The 23,315-nt window shown below is 40.9% G+C and overlaps 1 protein-coding gene across 1 annotated transcript; it reads left to right on the forward strand.

Annotated features, from left to right (window-relative positions):
* The first annotated feature begins 2,317 nt into the window (after positions 1-2,317).
* On the forward strand, positions 2,318-21,943 carry mst1rb (macrophage stimulating 1 receptor b). The gene is made up of 20 exons (XM_063473195.1): positions 2,318-3,523; positions 10,372-10,548; positions 10,634-10,756; positions 11,687-11,857; positions 11,962-12,122; positions 12,416-12,551; positions 12,644-12,780; positions 13,100-13,279; positions 13,448-13,547; positions 16,395-16,613; positions 16,711-16,857; positions 18,292-18,445; positions 18,623-18,712; positions 18,840-19,055; positions 19,159-19,239; positions 19,424-19,605; positions 19,741-19,850; positions 19,959-20,124; positions 20,276-20,412; positions 21,586-21,943. Exons 1-20 carry the CDS (start codon positions 2,318-2,320, stop codon positions 21,788-21,790), a joined length of 4,098 nt encoding a protein of 1,365 aa, XP_063329265.1. The 3' UTR covers positions 21,791-21,943.
* Positions 21,944-23,315: the final 1,372 nt, after the last annotated feature.

The following is a 23,315-nucleotide window of genomic DNA, read 5'->3' on the forward strand; positions in this document are numbered from 1 at the left end:
TCAGTGTTGCGTTATCTAAACTCGTGTTTTGGAATCAAAATAACATCTTTAACCTGTGGACTGGAGCCAGTGTGCACTCTATTACACTGGAGTGATTCCAAAGAAGTAAAGGCAGATTGTAACCGAATATGGAGACAAAGTAAAATAAAAAACTTTACCACCCCCCCCCCCCCCCCCCAAACAACAACAACAACAAACCCATAAATACAAGCGATCAACTGCAGAGGGAAGATGAGCACAGGGTGAAAAGAAATTATGCTGTTCTGTGTTAGCATACTCATAATTGGACTGATTTCTGATCTCACATTGTTTTGAATAAAATCACACAGTAGAATAAAGATTTTTCAAAACAAAGAAATGCAGACGCAGTTTCTCCTTAAACTGGATATTTCTAGTGAGTCTGTATTGCCTTGGAAATTATTTCCTTCTACTGAGTCAATGAGTCCTGCGGGTCCAATATGTGTTCACTATTGATTGTTCGAACAGCAGCTCAACTCTGCAAATCCCCCTGGATATCTGTGCATTGATTATTCTAAGAGAGGTCTTCAATCTTCTTCTACTCTTGATTAGGACACCGAAGTGCCAGTGAGCAAGGTGCTTTACTGGCAACTCATGCCGGTTCACTGATGAAGCCTTGATTGGCCTGAAAATAGCAAAGCGAATGGAAACTCTGTTTCAGCCGTTTGCTTTATTAACCATGAACCCGGAGAAAGTCAATCAGTGCCATTACTATGTGTACCCATGTCCCCAGATCTTAACCTCGGCTTTACAAGGAGCTGCAAATGTTAAAATGTAACAACAGCATCAGCGGGGTTCGATGAATTATTGATGCAAAGACCTGAGACTCTGAACTTTTCCATACGACTGCTTTTAGCAAAAACAAGTGCTTTGTGCTTAAAATCACTTGGCTCACACTGCTGTTTCTGACACTGTTAAATATAATGTTCAAAATTGATTAAATTCTCTGACACCAGCCGAAGAGCAGTTTTGCCCTCACCTGGTAGTTTTAAAAGCTACACGACGTCTGACGACCATCAGTCCGTGGACATCTTTTCCCCCTGAAAGGCACGTAGTGGTTGTGACAGGAATGCATAATTGAGAGGCCTGGCTTCTTGAAAACAGTCATACCATATGTCCAGTTAATGATCCACCCACTTATGTATGTTCACGATGAAGACAGGGCTCGGACACTGCGTAGAGCTTGGGCTGGATGAGCAATGGAAAAATGTAGATTTGCTAAATTTGGTTGGTTCATGTTGAGCAAAGGTCATTATCTTGGCTTGTTACCACCAACTCCCTTGCATAAAAGAAGATGATTCATTTGAAAAACTCTGCCTGTGATTAACCAGAGTAAACATGACCAGACAGATATGAATGGCTTATGTACAAAGCCCCAGTAAAAATAGTTAGATCCACATCCACTACCACCACAACTCTGTGTCTGATGATCTAAACATTTCCTGTCAGTGTCTGTGGTGAGTCAGAGAAAGCTTTTATTTTTATGACCACATGTGCTTTTATTATCAGGCCCAGACAAGATGGTGATGATAATTGTTACCTCAGGTCTTTTAGGGTTCCACGCAAAACATAATAAAATACTATTATATTGATTTTCACTTTCATTAGTAGCAAATCCCATAGGAGGCATCATTTATCATGACAACATGAAACAACAGGCTACTGCTTATCATTTTATGGTCTTACAGCAGTTTTAGTAAACAGGTTTCAGACACATAGAACTCTTCTGTCAGCTTTTACCTCTTCATACAAACGGGATTGCGGCTCCTTGTTTGTTCAAAAGGTGGTTCTTTAAACAAAATCCATTCCTGCTAAAGGAACTTTAGATAAGAAATAGGCGATATGCATTTAAAAGCCTTGAATGAAGGTAATATAAGTACTGCTAGTTATATGCTCACTTGATTTCTTGGCCTGAGCTAGATGAGAAGATCTGTCTAACACTTATGCATGTCCGTTCAGTATAATGTTGGTCCTAGAGGACATTTAGCTTAAAGCAGGAGAAAGCAGTCAAGTCAGCTAAGATCCCCTTTTCTCTTTCACATCTTTATGCGAAGCTTTCCTGGATCATCTAGCTCATTAAAATGGCATCTTTGTTATTTAACTCTCAAGCAAGGAAATATCAAAGCTTTAGTCATTCTTGAGTTGCAGCTCATGATTTTTATCAGTTTAATGAGTTATTTTACTCTTTTTGTTTTATCAGGTGTCACTGGGTGATTTAAGGATGGTTTTGACCCAGCAGCAGACCTGGAGGTAGCGACACATCGCCTGTGCCTTTGGGCCCCTGGAACCCTGACTGGAGATGGTCCACTGGACCGGACAGTGGTGGGCATGCGTCTGGTTCCAGACTGTGCTGGCCTTTGCCCTGGGCAACTGTGCGTCATTGGCCCCCAGCCCTGTCAACTTCTCTGTTGTGTACACAATGCCTTTCTTCCAAGCTGGGGGTCCCATCCAAAACATAGTCAACAACTCATTTTACCAAGAAGTGTACGTGGCCTCTAAGAATGTGATTGAAGCTGTCAACAGAAGCCTGGAGAAGGTGTGGGAGCTCCGCACTGGGCCAGTGGGGGGCTCAGAGTGTCACATATGCAATTTGTGTGAGATTGACAAGAATCACAACTTTCCAGAGGACACAGACAATCAGGTGTTGCTGTTGGATACACTCTTTATGTATTTATATTCTTGTGGAAGTTCTCAGTATGGCATATGCTATTTCCACCAGCTGAACCCAAATGGAGAGCCACCCTCTCTTTCAAAGTGTTTGTTCAGAAAGGGCTCAAACTCTGCTGCTAACTGTCCTGACTGTGTGGCTAGCCCTCTTGGTACGAAAGTCACAATGGTGGAGGAGGGTCAGACTGTCTATTTCTTTGTCGCGGCCAGTGTTAATGACAGTGTCACTCAGCGTTACGGCAGGAAGTCTTTATCAGTTCGCCGACCACTGGCCACAGAAGATGGTTTCTTCAGTGATGTGCGTGGTCTGACTGTCCTTCCCAGCCTGCGAAAGACATACCATATTGAATATGTCTACAGCTTCTTCACTCAGGAGTTTGTGTACTTCCTTTCAGTCCAGAGAGAGAGCCCAGATCAGGAATCGTCACCTTTTCAGACTCGTCTGGGACGTCTCCCGAGGAACGAATGGGAAATGAAGCGGTATCGCGAGTTGATCTTGGAGTGTCGCTTTGAACCAAAGCGCAGGAGGAGGAACGTAGCCAGTGAACCTTATAAGGATATTGTGTACAACGTGGTCCAAGCAGCCCATTTTGGCAAAGCAGGCAGAGAGCTGGCAGAGGAGTTAGGAGCGGAGGAAGAGGATGACATCCTCTATGGTGTTTTTGCTGTCACTGACGACAACGGAGTCACAGAGCATGACTCTGCCCTGTGCGCCTTCCCCATGGACAATGTGAACAAGGCAATTGCTGATGGGGTGGATGACTGCTGTGAGTCTGGCCCTGAGCAGCTCTCTAGAGGGCTCTGCCATTTCCAGCCCTGTGAGAGCTGTCCGCATGAGGTGAGCGCATCAGTCTGCAAATACACAACTATGAAAATGCTACTTCTTCTTCTAAATGCTACAGTTGCTTGGTCTGAGCTGGCAAAAAGGAAAGTATGTCGTGATAAGATGAGCAGAAAATTATCTGAACTTGGATCATTTATGGACTAACACAGGTGGCTTGATAAAAATCTTGCACATGGGTGCAGAGCTTTAAAATATGTCTCTCATCTTCAGCCAGCCTCGGTGCTGAAAATGAATCCATCACGGGAAGACAAATTTTTTTTGTCTTGTAGTGGCAGGCTCCAAAAGTGAATCAATCCCTAAAAGACTCCCATGTTAAACCCTAAATTAAAAAGCCCATTTACAGCCTGGTACCCAAAATGGTTTTGGCCAGAATTGATAGTTCCTCCTTCTATCTTTTCTATGAATATTTAGATGTCAGACGGTGTCCAGTCTTTGAATCATTGTGGTTTAGTGACAAATAAAACTTAGATAAATACACACTTATACCACATCTGTAAACGATGACATTTCTGACAAAACCTTCACTAGGTTTACAAGAAAATGTTGATCAGACACAACCACACAGTGTTGTCACCAAAGCCAAAGCGTCACTGACGAGGCAAATCTCCCTGGGTTTCTGGCTAGGTCACACGCATCTTATATGGAGCAGGGATTTTCCACTCACAGGCGAGAGGTTTGCTGGATGAAGATTTGGGGTTTATTTGCAGTTTTTGCATCAGACACTCGTCAATGGAGCACATTTTTTGAGATGGTTTTGAGAGATATTTACAGACAGTGCAGTTAGGAAAACAAACACTGGAAGTTTCAGAACATCTGGTTGCTCTTGAATGCATCATTGCTTGGCTGTTTTGTGCACAGCTGGGACTTTTGTCATATTTGGCCAGCTTTTCCTACTTCTGGCTACTTCTGGCTTCATTACACACAGTATAAAACCAATGGGAGAGGTCTGGGTGGTATGACCATCTTTTATATACAGTCTATTGTCTTCACCCTTTTTGTATGAATTTTTATGGTCATTCAGTTGAATTTATTTTTTCTCTTTAACCAGAAATGATCCTTTATTCATCATGTATCACCTCCTCTAGATGACACACCAATGAAAAGGAAAATTTTGTGGTTTCTGTGAAGCAATATTAAGGTTTCCATTTCAGTCATATTAGGAATGTGAGCAGAAGCTTTTGCATCAGCAGTCAGTTGGCAGCCACTGTTAAATCAGAGAAAACAAGGATGCAGAAAGCTTTTTGGATCGCTAATAAATATGGAAAAAGTCTTACTACACACTCATCATTATCCAGAAGGACCTGGATGGCAGCCAAGTGGGAGTGAGGGTCAGTTTTTTTCTATAGGCTGAATGTTCTCAAGAAGGAACTGGAAAGATTTGCCCCGTTCCCTTTTTGTGTGACTTTAGTCAGTGGCCTTTTCAGGCGATGCGTGTGCGTTAGGATGTCTAATTTTAAAGGTCTTAGAATATGTTGCTGCTGGTTTCTCATGGGAAAACGCCTGTTTATTCCCAGATCCCATGCATATTTCTCATATTTTTTTGTGTTAAATTATTCAGTTTTGTCTTTTGGGGTAGGTTTTGGGTAGAGGGAGCTGTGGTAAGACATCTGATACCACAGTTACTTTAAGTAAATTCCAGTTTGAGAAACTATGAGTATTCCCACAAGGACTGGTTGCTATTACTGTAATGTTGCTGTGATATTGTAAAGCTGTATAATTAGTATGATTTCAGCTGCTGGGTATCCCAGATGATGGCACTTCAGGAGAAAGTGATTTCATAAAGTATGGCAGAACTCGAGTTATGTTGCCCCTTCCTCTGCCTTTGGAAGAACACTTTTTGCTTGGACTAATGAAGTGTTCTTGTAATGGATCTTCTGTTGTTACTTTTGGCTGCTGGTCTGAATATTGAGTAACGTGACAGCGGGACTGTCCAATAGACTGAAACCTTGGTTCTTCCACTTCACAGCAGACCAATACGTGCCAAAACTGCTGCCAAAACATCATCTGTGTTTAATACAGTGGTTTGCAAAAGTATTCGGCCCCCGTGAACTTTTCCACATTTTGTCACATTACAGCCACAAACATGAATCAATGTTATTGGAATTCCACATGAAAGACCAATACAAAGTGGTGTACATGTGAGAAGTGGAACGAAAATCATACATGATTCCAAACATTTTTTACAAATAAATAACTGCAAAGTGGGGTGTGCGTAATTATTCAGCCCCCTGAGTCAATACTTTGTAGAACCACCTTTTGCTGCAATTACAGCTGCCAGTCTTTTAGGGTATGTCTCTACCAGCTTTGCACATCTAGAGACTGAAATCCTTGCCCATTCTTCTTTGCAAAACAGCTCCAGCTCAGTCAGATTAGATGGACAGCGTTTGTTAACAGCAGTTTTCAGATCTTGCCACAGATTCTCGATTGGATTTAGATCTGGACTTTGACTGGGCCATTCTAACACATAGATATGTGTTTTGTTTTAAACCATCTCATTGTTGCCCTGGCTTTATGTTTAGGGTCGTTGTCCTGCTGGAAGGTGAACCTCCGCCCCAGTCTCAAGTCTTTTGCAGACTCCAAGAGGTTTTCTTCCAAGATTGCCCTGTATTTGTCTCCATCCATCTTCCCATCAACTCTGACCAGCTTCCCTGTCCCTGCTGAAGAGAAGCACCCCCAGATCATGATGCTGCCACCACCATATTTGACAGTGGGGATGGTGTGTTCAGAATGATGTGCAGTGTTAGTTTTCCGCCACACATAGTGTTTTGCATTTTGGCCAAAAAGTTCCATTTTGGTCTCATCTGACCAGAGCACCTTCTTCCACATGTTTGCTGTGTCCCCCACATGGCTTGTGGCAAACTGCAAACGGGACTTCTTATGGTTTTCTGTTAACAATGGCTTTCTTCTTGCCACTCTTCCATAAAGGCCAACTTTGTGCAGTGCACGACTAATAGTTGTCCTATGGACAGATTCCCCCACCTGAGCTGTAGATCTCTGCAGCTCGTCCAGAGTCACCATGGGCCTCTTGGCTGCATTTCTGATCAGCGCTCTCCTTGTTCGGCCTGTGAGTTTAGGTGGACGGCCTTGTCTTGGTAGGTTTACAGTTGTGCCATACTCCTTCCATTTCTGAATGATGGCTTGAACAGTGCTCCGTGGGATGTTCAAGGCTTGGGAAATCTTTTTTGTAGCCTAAGCCTGCTTTAAATTTCTCAATAACTTTATCCCTGACCTGTCTGGTGTGTTCTTTGGACTTCATGGTGTTGTTGCTCCCAATATTCTCTTAGACAACCTCTGAGGCCGTCACAGAGCAGCTGTATTTGTACTGACATTAGAATACACACAGGTGCACTCTATTTAGTCATTAGCACTCATCAGGCAATGTCTATGGCTGGGGTGGGCAATTCCAGGCCTTGAGGGCCGGTGTCCTGCAGGTTTTAGATCTCACCTTGGGTCAACACACCTGAATCACATGATTAGTTTGTTACCAGGCCTCTGGAGAACTTCAGGACATGTTGAGGAGCTAATTTAGCCATTTAAATCAGCTGTGTTGGTTCAAGGACACATATAAAACCTGCAGGGACACTGGCCCTCGAGGCCTGGAGTTGCCCACCCCTGGTCTATGGGCAACTGACTGCACTCAGACCAAAGGGGGCTGAATAATTACACACACCCCACTTTTCAGTTATTTATTTGTAAAAAATGTTTGGAATCATGTATGATTTTTGTTCCACTTCTCACGTGTACACCACTTTGTATTGGTCTTTCACGTGGAATTCCAATAAAATTGATTCATGTTTGTGGCTGTAATGTGACAAAATGTGGAAAAGTTCAAGGGGGCCGAATACCTTTGCAAGCCACTGTACATACCACAGTCCATATATTTTTAAACACTGACTAATTTTTAGTTTATCTGTATATCACAAGATAATTGAGATATAGTTATATGATTAATATGTTCTGATCTAAGCAGCTGAACAAGTATATTGGATTAACCACACAGAAATGTTTTGCACTGGTACTTATTAGCATGGTCTTAAATGTAACTGGATGGGTTCACTTAAGGGTGGGATTTGAATGTGAACAAATTTAATCTTCAAGGTAAAGACATTTCACTTGTTTCATCAAGTGAAACAAGTCATTTTTTGGATTCAAAAACAAACCAAATCTGTCAGAGAGATAGCAGGAAAGAAAACTGTGGCACATTTGGTGAAAAAAATAACACATAAAAAGGACCTTACTGAAGAAAAAAGGTTTACCGAAGACATTAGAGGTGGATCGCTGCAGGATCCTTTCCAAGGTAAAGAAAAACCTGTTCACAATATTCAAGTTAGGACAACTCCAGGAGGTAAGCATATCATTATCGGAGGTTCACCACAGAGTTTAAACCAGTGATCTGTCTCAGAGTGGCCAGATCAGACTTTAACACATACCTAAAAACAGCACGTATCTCCTGGAAAAGCAGGTTTTGGACAGATGAAACTTGGATCAACGTATATCAGTGATGAGGAAAAAAAAACAGAGGAAATGTGACACAAAGACAAATAAATACATTCCATTAAAGCTTTGCAGGGGTGCAGAGTGGGCTCATGTTAACAATCCATGAAAATTTCCCTACATTCACTAAGCTCTTCAAGGTCAACTTAATGACTTACTGACATTCTTACTGACATTGTTTGTATTGACGACATATAGGCAGTGATGTATGGGGATTCTAAATATCACATTATTTTATTATGAATGTTATGTAAATTATAATAACAGGTCATAATATTCCAGAATTGGTATTTTTTCTTATGAAAACACTTATGATCAAAACATTTTTTCATTTGATATTTATTGCAAAACATTAAAATTGTCACGCAGGCGAAAATGGACTCAGGCGCAGACCAGCTGAACTAGAATAGCAGTCGTAAATTTATTTACAAAACACCACGTGAAAGAATATACAGTGTACAGGGCAGGGATATGCAACGGTCCAGGGGGAAAAGTGGAGAAAGTCCAAAACACGCTCCGCTCATTCGCTCCTTCCCAGTTTGTCTTCGGCACTCTTCTGAATCCAAACACACTCCGCTAACTCGCTCCTCTCGTATTTGTTTTCTACACACTCACTCTTACTCCATTCCACGCCACGCCATCAGGGAAACAGATCGGGGGTACGGACAAGTCCGAGAACCTAAGCACAAGAGAACTGCGGTTAGCATAAACCCAGTAGTCACACGAGAAACAGGGTTTATCGGGGCTGTACTGACGAGAGTAACTCAACAAAGACACAGAGACCATGACAAAAATTAATTTTACTAAAAATAAAATGCATGCCACACGTGCTCTACACCCAAAAAGTGTAATTAAAATTATGTCAAGTATATTAAAATGGGTTTTAACAGGACCGACTTTGCACTTGTTTTTACTGCACTACAAACTTGGCCAGGTCTCCCTTGGAAAAGAGGTTTTTAATCTCAATTCGATCTTCCTGGTTAAATAAAGGTTAAATAAAAAATAAAAATTAAAAAAAACTTTTTAAAGTATATTTAAAAAGAACAAAGAAAACAAAATGAATATTCACGAAAGACAATACTATTATTCTATTACAAGTAAATGCTGCTCAGAGTGAGCTGCCTTGGTGGAGGTTTGTGTTCTCATAGTGCTTCTTGTTCCTTGGTAGAATACTCCCTTAAATCAAACAGTGATCCTCCCTGCTCTGTATCTACAGCTCCAGGGCAGTCCTCCTGTCAGAAATGCAAGGCATAAACATCTATCAAAGGCCTTTAGATGATTAAATAATGATATTATCACAACCGATTCACCTCGGGCTTCTGGTGTGCCAGATACTTTGTTTCTCTTTGTCACCCCGGTGACGAGCTCAACTTATCTCACAAGAAAGCAGCTCAGTCTGTCGAACCACAACTGTACATTTTCCAGAGATCAAATATTACAATCTAATAATATGGAACTGCTCAAGGCATGTAAAACAAACTCTATGCTCCCATGCGGTCGGACAGCTAATAAATCTTCTTTAACATACTATAACGGCTGTGTTCTTGTTTACATCAAAAAACCTTTATATGTGATTCATGGTGTATACTTGATTACATTTCCCATTAAACAGTGACTTTAACAGATTTGTCCAAATGCAAGTCCCCCTTAATAGTTTATTCTCAAGGACCAACATTCATCACACAGCATACACCAGATCAGACATTCTCAGACTCTGCTCAGTTGTCATAAAGAATCAGAATCGAAATACTTTATTAATCCCAGAGGAAGTTATGTGGTCAAAGTTGCCCCAAGACAGTAAGAACAGTAACGAACAAGTTAAAGTACCCCTCTTATCATACTGACTTTGTTATTTCTCTATAGAGGATGTGCAGATATTAAGGGTATAAAATTACTGCAGTGTGCACTTGTGTTTTTAGATCAAGGAATTGTACAGAGAGATGGATTTGTTTCATGCTGCCTTTTAAGTTAAACGTATCCCTGCAAATACAGTAATTTGAGTTAGAAAATATACCTCAGGGTATACTTACTAAACTTCTTCTACAGTTAAACCTACATGACTGCCGATCTGCTGCTGAACACAACGTAAGATGATATATCAAGAATAAGTGATCATTTTAATGCTCAGTATAAACTATTTTTTAAGTCTAAAGCCTGAAACACATTGACAGCACAACACTGCACAAGATCATACTCTCTTTTTCTAGCATAAAGGACGAACAACCTATTGATACCCTGCTGCCACATATATGTGTAATACTGCTTAGCTGCAGCTTGCACTTGAACTGCTTTTTCTCTCACCGTTTCCTGTTGTCTGTTCCCTCTGCTGTCTACGACCTTTGTACTAGAGCATGGAGAACAATGCCACATGCAGAGACCATCCTACCATGGTGTCAAAGCCCTACTACAGAGTGGACCTGTTCAACAGGAAGATGACAAACGTCCTGCTCACATCTCTCCTGGTCACAACTATAGAGAACAAGACCGTGGCCCACATTGGTACCTCGACCGGACGCCTGCTTCAGGTATGGCGTAATTTGTGATCTTTAGCATTTGTCTTCATTTACTTGCTCCTCTACTAATTATCAACCCTTCATTTTGTGTTGGCAGCTTGTGCTGACAAGATCCAGCCCTGTCATCTTTGCCAATTACTCCTTGGTAGAAAACCAGAGGGTCTCCTCCATTGCTGCTGTGCATTCTTCAGAATATCTTCTCTTTGTGGTTGGAGACAAGGTACAGCTGCAGTCCCTTTGCACAGTATACCAATCTTATACCAGTCCAAACTCAGCAGGCTCTATGGGTAAATTGTCCTCTCACTATTGAAAGACACGGAGATCTGGTCACATTACAGTTACAAAAGAACTGGGTAATTTTAGCAGTCTTTTTGTGACAATCTAGAGCACCTGCCCGGGTGTTCTCTTGCCTTAGGGCCAGCGAATGTCTTTCGCTTTCTACGCGGTGTCACCCTTGTGACCATGAGAATCAATTAGTGGGTAATTAGAAAATTGAAGAACTTGAAATGACTGTCAGAGCCTTAAACTGAATCAGTAAATCAAACTGGTCACATGACACTCCCGTGGGACCTTAGAAAATGAAGCTCCTCTGAACATGTTTGTAATATTTTAATGACACTAGATAAGAGTCGTTTCAGCACTACGAGCTGTCCAGCTGACCTCTTAAACAGACTGTTGCTGAATGAGACCAAGTATCAGCTTACACGTCTCTCTCCATGAACAGGATCAATTATTAAGCAGCAAATAAAATGATTCTACAGTAGTCTACAGTAGTTTTATGAAACAAGCAGTGTCCAATGTGCCAGTGTAAAAACTGAAGATTAAACATCATTTTATGCACACCTATTTCATTTACATTATCGCATATATCTTGTTTAAATCCTGCATTTAAGGTTTTTACACGTGTCCTGCTAACATGCTATGAAAGGGATGATCTACTCAGGTGTTTAAATACAAGAAACAAGTTATAATGCAGAAAAACATGTCAGGCAGAATACTTTTCATATTTAATGTGAGAAATCGATATTTGGTTTTGAAAAGAACATTTCTTATGCTGCTTATAGGCTTCATTATATGAAAAATAAAATGAGGAGTTTTTTTCCCCTAACAATAAGTGTGTGAGATGAAAACGGTTATTACTCTGTTTTAGATGATCCAGGTGCCCCAAAGAGGACCAGGCTGTCAACACTTCCTGACTTGTGCCATGTGCCTGACTGCCCCAAAATTCATGGGCTGTGGCTGGTGCTCTGGAGTGTGCTCGTGGGAGAGCGAGTGCCACAATCGCTGGAGAAACGAGTCCTGCCCACCTGGGATCTCCGGAGTGAGATTTAGTCTAATAATCCACAATCTCTGAATCAGAAATTTACAACTTATGACAGCATTAATTTTCAATGGTGAACTATACATTGTCTTTTATTAACACAGTTCTTTCCACGGACTGCTCCCCCTGATGGTCAAACAGAGCTAACGCTGACTGGGTGGGAGTTCCAGTCGCCTTTGAGACCTGCTATCACCTCCAGAACCCACCAGATCCGACTGGGACAGACGTCCTGCACTGTGATTCCAGTCAAAAGCAACAACACACAGTGAGTAACTTTGCAAGGCTTGTTTTGGTTCTAAGAACAAGGTTTTTGTGTTATAATCATTATCAGCAAATCCATCAGTAGTTTTTTTTTTTATCTTTGCTGCACTGTGATATGCCCTCTTTTTATTAATGCTTGCTCATTATTCTATAACGGTCTTTGGAAACAGCAAAGATAAGTCACCGAAGGTAATTTTGTCTCCTGTTGTAGTCAGGCAGTTTTAATTCACCATGAAATTAAATTGTTAGTAGTATTGTGGGACATGTTTAATTCAAGTGTTTTCTTCTGATACTCAGCTTGGTGTGTAAGATTCGCTCTGGGGCTACTGAGCTGTTCAAACCAGTCAACATTACAGTGGAAGTGCATGAGGGCAAAGTGGAGGGACGCTACTCTATTGAAGGGAAGGCAGAAATGCCAGGATTCACGTTTGTGGTAACCTTTGTTAATATCTTGCATTTCATTTTTCCCTTGTCTATGAAGAGGGTTTGCTTTACCACAATATCAAAATAAACTGACTTCTTCAGGTTCCCAACATCACAGAAATCCAGCCCAACTATGGCCCTCGTGTTGGGGGCACACTTATCACAGTGAGTGGGCCTCACTTAGATGCTGGAAAGACCAGGAGAGTCACTCTTAACGATGTGGCCTGCGACATAAAAAGGTACACAAATACAAAATCTTACATGCCTTGTAGCACAATCACTTACTCAGTTTCTCAAGTGTTTGTCTTAGAGCTTGTAAAGTTGTCATGGTTTTCAGAGGTTACTGGCATGATGTTTTAAGCAAACATGTTCAGGGTTGTTTGGAGAAGAATGTGGAAAAGTACTGGCTAAGTGTTAAAAGACTGACTCACAAGTGAACTATTTTCTGCTCCAGTTCTTGATGATAACACAAATATATTTTAGAGCATGAAGCCTTTCGATTTGCTCCAGTTTGTCTGTTGTGACGTGTCACTCACACATAGCTTTGTCTCTCTGCAGGGTTACAGCGCCTAAAGGCAACGTGTCTTCCATCATTTGTTTGTCCAAAGAAATCTCAGAGGTGAGAGATGTTCCTCTGAGTGTGTTCATTGACAAGTCTCCTGTTCTCACAACAAAGGTGTTTTACTACAAGGAAAATCCAAAGATAACAGACGTCCGGCCTGACTGTAGCTTTGACAGGTAATGCCACAGAGACCTCAGCACAAAAACAGCTGCTGTGTGTTCATACTTTGAGGGCATGATCAGAACATTTTGCATTTGCACTTCACTTTTGTGTATTTCTCATTTTTCAGAAATGGCAGATTCATTAAAAAAAATGGAATTTAAACATCTGTCTTTTTGTTGCAGAGGTTCAAAGATTGTCATTGAAGGGGAGAACCTGGATTCTGTTTACCGCACCATCATCCGCTTTAAACCCAATGAGAGCCACCTGAAATCTGTGTCAACGGTACAGTTCCATCATCGATCATTGTAAATATACAGTGCTCAAAAAAATTAACAACAGGTGTACTAGTGGCACCAATGAGGCAACCATCAAAACGGGAATGGTTTTACAGCTGGAGGCCACTGATATTTTTCCCTTCTCATGTTTTCTTACTGTTTTTTTTTAACTTGTTTTCCATTTGGTTAGGCTCAGTGTCACTACTAGTAGAATGAGGTGATCCCTGCACCCTACAGAGGTTGCACAGGTAGTCCAACTCCTACAGGATGGCACATACATTCATACATTTGCTGTATTTCCTACCATAGTCTCAAGGGCATGGAGGAGATTCCAGGACCCAGACAGTTTCTCTAGAAGACTTGAACAGGGCCTTAACCAATGTTCCCTCTAATTTTTCATGTGCCTGAGCGAACACACAAACTCCCTGAGCGGTCCCTTGGACCACTGTGAGCAACAGCAGACGTGTGCACTGTGGTCACGCCAGCATCGAATCCATCCAAGTTACATGGTTTATTAAAATAATCAAATTACAGCATTTACATTTATGTTAGACTACTTTTAATTAACCGCTTTAGCCCACTTACAATGAAAATTTAAAAAAAATCTTGTTCATGACCTGTGTAGTATGTTAACACTATTGGAAGTAAAAATAACTTGAACTCCAATTTTGAAAACACAACTTTTTTTTTTTTTTTTTTAAATAAAGCTCTGACTTGTATTATGAGTCTGTGGTCTGGGAGAGAGTCCTGTCACTCTCTGTCTGCAAAATACAGTATATAATGACCAATGATGGGCAATTAATTATATAGTTACTTCTTCAAAAAAGTAACTGAGTTATGCAAACAACAAAGTTTTTGCAGCTGTTTACCTAAAAATGCAGCCAAGGCGGTTTTTTAAATAAACATTTAAAATTATTTACAGAACAATCAGCTGTTCTGCATCAAATTTGATGCCACACAAATTATTTGTGCCACTCCAAAAAAGAATTTCTGTCCACTATGAGATAAAGGAGAACAACAGCCTGATACCTGCAGGCCTGACAACAGGAGATGTATCACTCCTGTAACACCTGTAACGGTCAGCAGTCGCCTCATTGTTCTGATGCACACAACAAAACTATTGACTACACTACACACTAACTACACAACAAAACACACTAACTTTAGACTCCAAACACACTAACTACACAAGATTTGCGCTAAACGTCGCAAATCTCTCACATCTCAAAACACCGCCGTCACTCCTAAAACTTCCCCCCTTCCTAAACATCTAAATGCCATGTTGCCATATCATTTTTTGATTGGTCGACATGGTACATTTTTCGACCAATAGGAAAGGGTGGGGGTTTTTTGGTTTTGTTTTTGCTCACAGGCGGAGAGTGCTTTCGAGCGTTTTCCTTATAAAACGCCGTTTTTACCGTTTCTCCCGCAGTAAATATAAACAACGACAGTATTCAGGAAAAAACCAAACATTGCAGATATTTTTATCATAACTCTGGTTTTACGTGGCCTATCAACACAATTTAAAAACTGGTATAAAGTCCACACATTTTCCTTCAATTGTTCCGTCTGTCCTGCTCACATCTCCAATGGTTGTACACGTTGTCATTAACGTGGCTTCACTCCACATCAGCCACGCCGCTTTGCTAGCTAAAACACTGGTGTCGGCACATAAGGACGCTGTCATAGCCTGTCAACCACGTTGATTAGCTGCGTATATACGAATGTGAATCACATCATTGGCTGGACTATGGGATAAGGTGGCATCGTTCTAATCCCATACGGGAGCAGCCAGTCACTTACTGACTAACACTGCAAAACAGAATTGTTAAAGTATTCATTTTAATTTCAATTCAGGTTAGATTTTTTTTTTTTGTGCGCAACGCAGATTTTCTGTGCGCAGGGACCGTGCCAGCAGTGCGCAATTGCGCACGCATGCAGCTTAGAGGGAACATTGGCCTTAACCAATCAGCAGGACAGGTGTCTACTCCTTTGTGCAAGGAGGAACAGGATGAGATCTGCCAAAACTACAAAATGACCTCCAACAGGACACTGGTGTGGATGTCCCTGACCAAACAATCAGAAACAGACTGAGGAGGCCCGACATCCTCAGTGTGATCTGTTCTCACTGCCTGACACTGCTGAACTGCGTCACCATGAGCACATGAGAACATGCAACCAACATGAAAGGGTCTGGAGAAAGTAATCCTGCCTATAACATCATTTAGCATGGCTGGTTTAGCGGTCAGTCAGTGAAGGTTTCCAGGTCACGCAGTTCCTAAGGATGAAGGAACCGATACCATTAACAAGTCCCCATGCTCGCCCATACTTAAACCCAATAGGCCACCTCTGGGAAATTATATTTCAAATCCATCCAGAGCCACCAGGTTGCACTTCAGGCTGTACAGGCTTCGTCTAGATCTGGAAGGAGATACCTCCCAGACACCGAGGAGTATTCCACAACATTGTCAGGCAAGCGTAAAACCATGTGGGGGCCACGCAAACAACTGAGGAACATTTTGATTTGCTGCAATGAAATTTCTTTTGCAAAAAGGACTATTCTGCTGCATCATTTTTTCAGGGTGTCTTTGAATTCAACTCTCTGTATTTTAACTCTGATAATTTTCATGCCCACAAAATGCTGCGACATCCTTTCATTCCTAACACATTACCCAGTCCATGTCATTATAAATATCCAACATGATTTTTTTCCCTTTGAGATCCGATATGTTTTAAGTATTTTTTTGAGCAGTGTATTAAATTATAGAGTTTCTCTATTGCCTGTCTGGGTGATGTGCTTATATTTTACTGTATAGAACAAGCATTAAAATGTTATTACACTGTTTTGTTTCAGGAGTGCCTCGGCAAGTCTTTACCCACACGGATGGAATGCATGACCCCTGTTTTCCACAGGGATGAAACTGTGGAAGGATCGCTATCTTTTGATATGGATGGAGCATCAAGCCTGTGGAGCAAAGAGTTCTCCTATCACCCCTACGGCGAGCCCATACCTTTTGAAACAGAAGGACATGTTCTAAATTTGTACCCTGGGTTTGATGAGGTGTCACTACATGTAAGATGTTGTGTTACTTCATTCTTACTTAAATCAATTCGAATGTGTGGAATTTATTGGAAATTTTCAATATCACATGTTTTGATTCTGTTCGTAGCACCAAAAGCTGAACCTGGTGAGCTCCTGCATGACCATCATTATGACGGTGGCAGGTGTTGATTGTGGTGCTAAAGTCCTGGATAATGAGATAACCTGCAGGATCCCCAAAAACATGACCATTCCTAGTGAGGGACTACCAGTGAAGGTCGGTCAGATGGTTATAAATTGATGAACTTGATTCAATATGGAACTTGGGGTCCTAGGTTTTACTGTCTGGGCCACTGATTAGTAACGATTAGTGTACATCACTAAGTTGTCTGTCCTGTCTTGTGTACCTACAAGATAGGATAGACAAGTAACTGTTGGATAAACTCAATATTTTTTATATGAACACAGATCACATCTCCACCATGCTGATTGTGGCCTTCTATGGGTTCTGACCCCATATCTATATAAAAGACCACTTTCTGTGCTTTTTTGACATTCAAATGAAAGACATTACAAAAATTAACAACATGGAATAATGAGTTGTGATATTTCATGATTCCCTGAACATGCTAAATTTGCTAGTTCAGAATAAGCAAACCTTATTTTTAGCTCACTAAATATTAAGTGACTGTCAAGACACCAAAATAAGCTAGTGTTAGCTTATGAACATTTAACCTAAGTATAATATTAAAATAATATATTGACTGTAATATATTACTTATCTTTCTGTCAGTAGGCAATGGATTTGAATGTCTGCATTTTAAATTTGCACTAATGTGTCGTATAGAGTGTTGGGGTCAATACTAAACGAAAAGTCATGCATCATAAATTACTTCTTTTCTTAAAACCAATGCAGTACAATTTCTTACACTTTCATGTAACATAACCTAAAATGCATTGCCACATAAATACCGGTTAACAATGTTAACGTTCGGCTACATTTCCACACTCTTATACAAATCAGTACTAATGAGGACATACACGATGGCTTTCTTTTTAACGCATGAACAAAGACCACTACACAAAGCAAGGCAAGTTAAAAGTGATCATCGGAGTGATTCTACTACAGAAACACGTGCAAGTATAAAAGAGAAGCTACAATGCTACATGTCTGAATGCTCATCACAGCTACTGTTACCTGCAGAAGGCTTTGGCTGCTGGGTTGTATGCACTCAATATTAATGTCACTTAGGGGTCTTTGATACCTTTGTGTTAGCATGCTGTGAGTGTACATGCTTGTACTGAGCTGATGTAGCGTTAGCAGTATTTGTGTTAGCAGTTGTTTCTGTCTTGGATGCACTTTGACTCTTAAAGATAAAAGTAGCATCCATATCTCCAACACTGTCCTCCTCCTTGCTGTCCACCAGGCGTGCAGATACTCTAAAATGTATAAACAGAATGCTATAGAAAGATTATGGATCTATTAGAGATGCATGCTGTTTGTTTAAAGTGTTGAGCCATCCACCATAAAAATCAACATTTAACGTACAAATTAATATTATTATTAATTTTTTTCTTTTTACAGCTGAGCTCATACAAAATTAGATTTTTACTAACTAACATGGGTTAGAGCATATATGGTAAAAAATTATGGTTTCCTCCAGATCTACGGAAATACTAAACTTGTGATTTATGTACTTTATTATCTTAGATCTCCATCAACGGACAGGTTCACAACGTTGGCACAGTGGTGAGGGTCAGCAACCATTACATGGTGGGGATCGTTTTGGGGATCCTGGCAGCTCTGGTGGCCGGGGCGGTGCTGGCCTTTGTTGTCATGAAACACTTAAGGAAGAAGAAGAAAGGTTAGCGCCGCTTTCATGTGTGGACCTTGATGAGTCATGTTTATACAACTGCTAGCGGGTGTCAGTGTGATGAATTACTAAAGTCTTTCAAGTAGAACATCTCAGGTTTTGTATAGGATGTAAATGTGTTCCGCTGTTAGGGTTGATGATTGACCACTATTGTGAAATGTTTTTCAGCCTCCATGGCAGAGTCACATTTAACCCACAGTGCTAACCGCTGTGTTACAAATAATGTGGAGATGTCACCTGTTGGAGACTACAGAAGAGGTGGCTATCTAAGCACATATATAATATTCTTTACTCTAATTATTGCTGATTTTCCTCTGACAATGACACCTTCATAACCTTCATAACTTCATGCCTCTCTTTTTCTTTCTCTGTGAACTTTTACTAGTAGTATCGCTAAGTCCTCTCACCCCCTTGGTGGGGCCGGTAGCATTCCCCAGCCTGACCTATGCTGGAGGTCGCATAGATCCGACCCTCACTCCCCTCCTTCCTACAGAAAAGATCCCTATCACCAGTTTTAGGCCAGAGCTGCTGGAAGAGGTGAAAGATGTTCTTATTCCTGCTGAGATGCTTGTTGTCCAGAAACATCGGATTATCGGAAAAGGTAAGGAATTGTGCACGTGAAACAAAAAAACTTGCTATGGAACCCAAGCATTATATAATATTTTGAAGGAACTCTGTAATTCTGTCTCTCATTTTTGTTGCAGGTCATTTTGGAACCGTCTATCACGGCTACTTCACAGACTCCAACAACAGAGAAATCCACTGTGCTGTCAAGTCTTTGAATAGTTGAGTAATTTCTGCTTCTTGAGGTTTGACTTATATGTTTTATGAAAGAACCCGAGTGTCTCTGCTGTGGAACAAAGTGCTAAGAGTATCTGTGATGTCCTATGAGTACCTTTCAGAAGAGGTTCTCTCTGTAATTCCACTGTTTTTCATCAGAAAAGAATCTTTACATTTGTGTGTCATCAGGAATAACAGATGTGGAAGAGGTGGAGCAGTTTCTGAAGGAAGGCATCATAATGAAGGGCTTCCATCACAGCAATGTGCTCTCTCTGTTGGGCATCCTCCTGCCACAGGAAGGGCTCCCTCTTGTGGTTCTGCCATACATGAAACACGGGGACTTGCGGCATTTCATACGCTGCGAGAAGAGGGTGTGATAACTACATTAAAATATTGGAAATTCATCACCTCGTTTATGAGGAACCATCTGTTAAATACCTAATGAACTATCATTTCCTTTTGTTTAATGAGGTGTGTCTTGTTGTGTGTTCATGGGATTTCTTTAGAACCCCACTGTAAAGGATCTGATTGGCTTTGGGCTGCAAGTTGCCAAGGGGATGGAGTATTTGGCCCAGAAGAAGTTTGTGCACAGAGATCTCGCTGCACGCAACTGCATGTGAGTTTCCAAGACATGCAGAGAATTTAGCAAATGTTTCAGTTTCTCTGTTAGACTTAAAGCATTTGGTTTTGAGAGAATCCTTCAGTTGGCTTTTCCTTTCTTCAGGCTGGATGAGTCGTACACGGTGAAGGTGGCGGACTTTGGCATGGCCAGAGATGTTTTCGATAAGGAATATTACAGTGTTCAGGACCACAGGAAGGCTAAACTGCCTGTCAAGTGGATGGCCATCGAGAGTCTGCAAACACAAAAATTTACCTCCAAGTCAGACGTGGTACGCATATAAAGATTTACTGCAGTAAAGTTGCATTTAAAATGTATTTTATTTGATTTCCATTACACTGTTTGCATTAAAAAGTTGTATTTGAGTGTTTTATGCACATTTGCTGATACTTGATGTATATTTTTTGTGTCTTCAAATACAGTGGTCCTTTGGTGTTCTGATGTGGGAAATGCTGACCAGAGGAGCAAGCCCCTACCCAGAGGTGGACCCATACGATATAACGCACTATTTACTGAAGGGCAGGAGGCTTCCTCAGCCACAGTACTGCCCTGACCCTTTGTAAGTAGTAAGAATGAAATCGTTTTATGGCCAAAAATTTCTGATTCACTCCAAAAGTTATTGCAAAAATACACTGTTGTATATGTGTATGTGTTGATGTGGATCCTACCAATGCTTAACTGTTTTGGTACAAATTAACAGCTTCAGGGTAAAAGAGAACAAAAAAATCATGACTCAAAGTCCAGATAATAATGACAAGATGTTCAAATGGAGTGATACCTGTAAATTCTCCACTACTTTGTATTTTAACATGGTTATGCAACACTGTCTTGGAGTTAATGTTTATGTGTTTCGCACTCACACAGATACACTAACACACAACTGACAATCCCCCCGCCACACACACTCTAGTGTGACCGTACTTCTGCCTTTTAATGATAAATTGCTTAGGTGTTATCTCTTGCTCAACAACTAAAGAGTAACCATGCATGCCCTGTGTCCACTGAGGCCTGGCAACACATTCAACATGGTCTGAGGACTCATGGAAGGGAGTCACCCGGACCACCTAGATCAGAGCAAATAAGAGGAACAATATTTTTTAATTATAGAATCACTTTGTTGGTGGTCCATTCACTTTAAGAAGCTAAAGTCAGCTAGCTCAAATTCTGGGAATGGTGAAACAAACCTAACCTGGCTTGACCCAAAAGTAACAAAATGTACATGTCATTAATTAAATATTTTCAAAATATTTTTTGCCAGCTTAAAACATGAACCTCTTGGGATCTCATCTGGTTGCCTATGTGAGCTTCCTAGGCGCTGGATTCTCTTACAGCTGTACACAGCCTGGCAAGCTGTTTCACTCGCTCTAGTCTTTGTGCTAATGAGCTGCCGGGTACAGATATATGCTTAGTGTTCAGACACAGGAGAGCTATCAGTCTCATTATCCAACTCTCAGCATACAAATCTATGCCATCTTCTCAAATTGTTGTGCTTCACGGCCCTGTAAACCCTGGTTCAATACAACAAGTGTATGAGACGCATGCCAATCAAAATCGTTCCTATATGCCATGTAGTCATCAGGAGAGGATTAACCAGCTGCAGATATTAACACATACACAGTGTTTCTGTGTGAGTCTGCTGTAAGTCTGAAATTTTTCAGGACCTGGTAAAATTTGCATGAAAATGTCTCATTCCTTATACAGTATTTTAATTGTGCCTGTATTTTTCCCCCAGGTATAGCATTATGCTCCAGTGCTGGGACCCGGATCCAGATATGAGGCCCAGCTTTGCTACACTGGTGTCAGCTGTCTCCACCATACTGTCTGGCCTGGAAGGAGAGCACTACATCAGTCTGAATGTCACCTACGTCAACCTTGACCAGCCTCATCCCTATCCTGCCCTGACTGATGCTGAAGACTCGGGCTCAGTGTCTTCTTGATTCACCTCCCCCTACTTACCCCCTACTTTAAACTGGTTCTGGTGCTAATAGCAGGCGCACAAAAAAACCCAAAAAACTTCCGTCTCATTTACACCAGTGTCTTTTACCTCAGTGGATTTGAATCAGAAATGCTGCTTTTCACCGGAACAGAATAAGTAGTTGGAAAAAGTGAGAAGGCCCAACTGTGGGCTTTAGGTTTGTGAGCCAAAGGAAAAAGAAAGACAGAGATAGCAAGATATTCTTCATCGTAGTGCATTAGGCGAGTAAAAAGTACCTTCAAATTACGAACACCTACAGAAGTGCAGGCGCTACAGCTCACAGATGCTGGGCGCTGAAGAAGAAAAGTGTGCTTTTTGGTGAGCGAGGCATTGATGAGAGGGGAGCTCAAGTGCTTATTTCTGACAGTGGATTAAGGGGCTGGTACTGCATTAGTTCTGGATTGGTGCTGCACAGAGCTTTTGCAGATGCACATGTTCTTGCTGTGTGTCACCACATGAGTGCAAAAACATTTGGAACAACTCATGTAGGCTATTCTCATTCATGTTTGTTAGCTTTAATGGAGATTTAACAGTGGAGAAGGAAAAGTCCAGTTTTGTTTTCTTTTGTGTCTTCCTTCCAATTGAAGGCAGCATTTCAAACAATCAGCATCTGACATATGCTATTAGTTTGTTTGGGAAATGCATGCAAGTAGACTCTACATTGGTTGAATTCCTGTAATTCTCTGCAGCACTTTCGGATATAAAATATAGTACTGGAAATGTCAAATGGGATAAAAATAGCATAATTGTCACACCTGGTCTAATGTATTCAAGAAGAAAAGAGTAAAACTACCCACAGTAATACCTAGGATTTCATATCTGAGAACTCTGCTGATAGGCTCTTAAACCTGGGCCTCCACAAATGGATCCAAATAATAAAGCATGCTTCACCATATTAGATACCAGCAGTAAAATTAAAACCTTAAAACTGCTTTATCTTAAAGTTATTTATTGGCTACTTCCAATAAATAAACTGGTAACCGATAATATGTTAGACTGTAGTACTTTTGTAGTACTAGCTGGTTAGTAAACCAAAGAAACAAAGTGTTCTTATTATAATACAGTCATCAAAAAAACAAAGTACACTCTTTTTGGATTCTACAATTTTACATATCAGGACATAATAAAAATAATCTGGTCTTCAGCTGGTCCTGAAATTAAATAAATCCAGTCTCAGATTAAGTATAAACATGAGATATTATCTCATGTCTTTATTTATTTAACAAAATTAAACCAAAATGCAGAAGCAGTTGGTGAAAAACTAAGTACACCCTGACTATTTCCATAGAAATTTAGAGGGTAAACAGCAGCCAGGTGCTGTTAAATAAAAGCACTTTATTAACTGATCATCAACGAGTGTGAGCGCCTCAATAAAACTAAAGTTTTGGCAATATGCCGGTCTCGCGCATTCAGGCATTTGTTACCCCACTGCCAAAGAAAGATGTTGATGTCCATCAGTCTGGGAAGGGTTATAAGATTATTATAAG

Source organism: Pelmatolapia mariae, linkage group LG5, assembly GCF_036321145.2.
Source record: "Pelmatolapia mariae isolate MD_Pm_ZW linkage group LG5, Pm_UMD_F_2, whole genome shotgun sequence".
NCBI classification, from domain to species: Eukaryota; Metazoa; Chordata; class Actinopteri; order Cichliformes; family Cichlidae; genus Pelmatolapia; species Pelmatolapia mariae.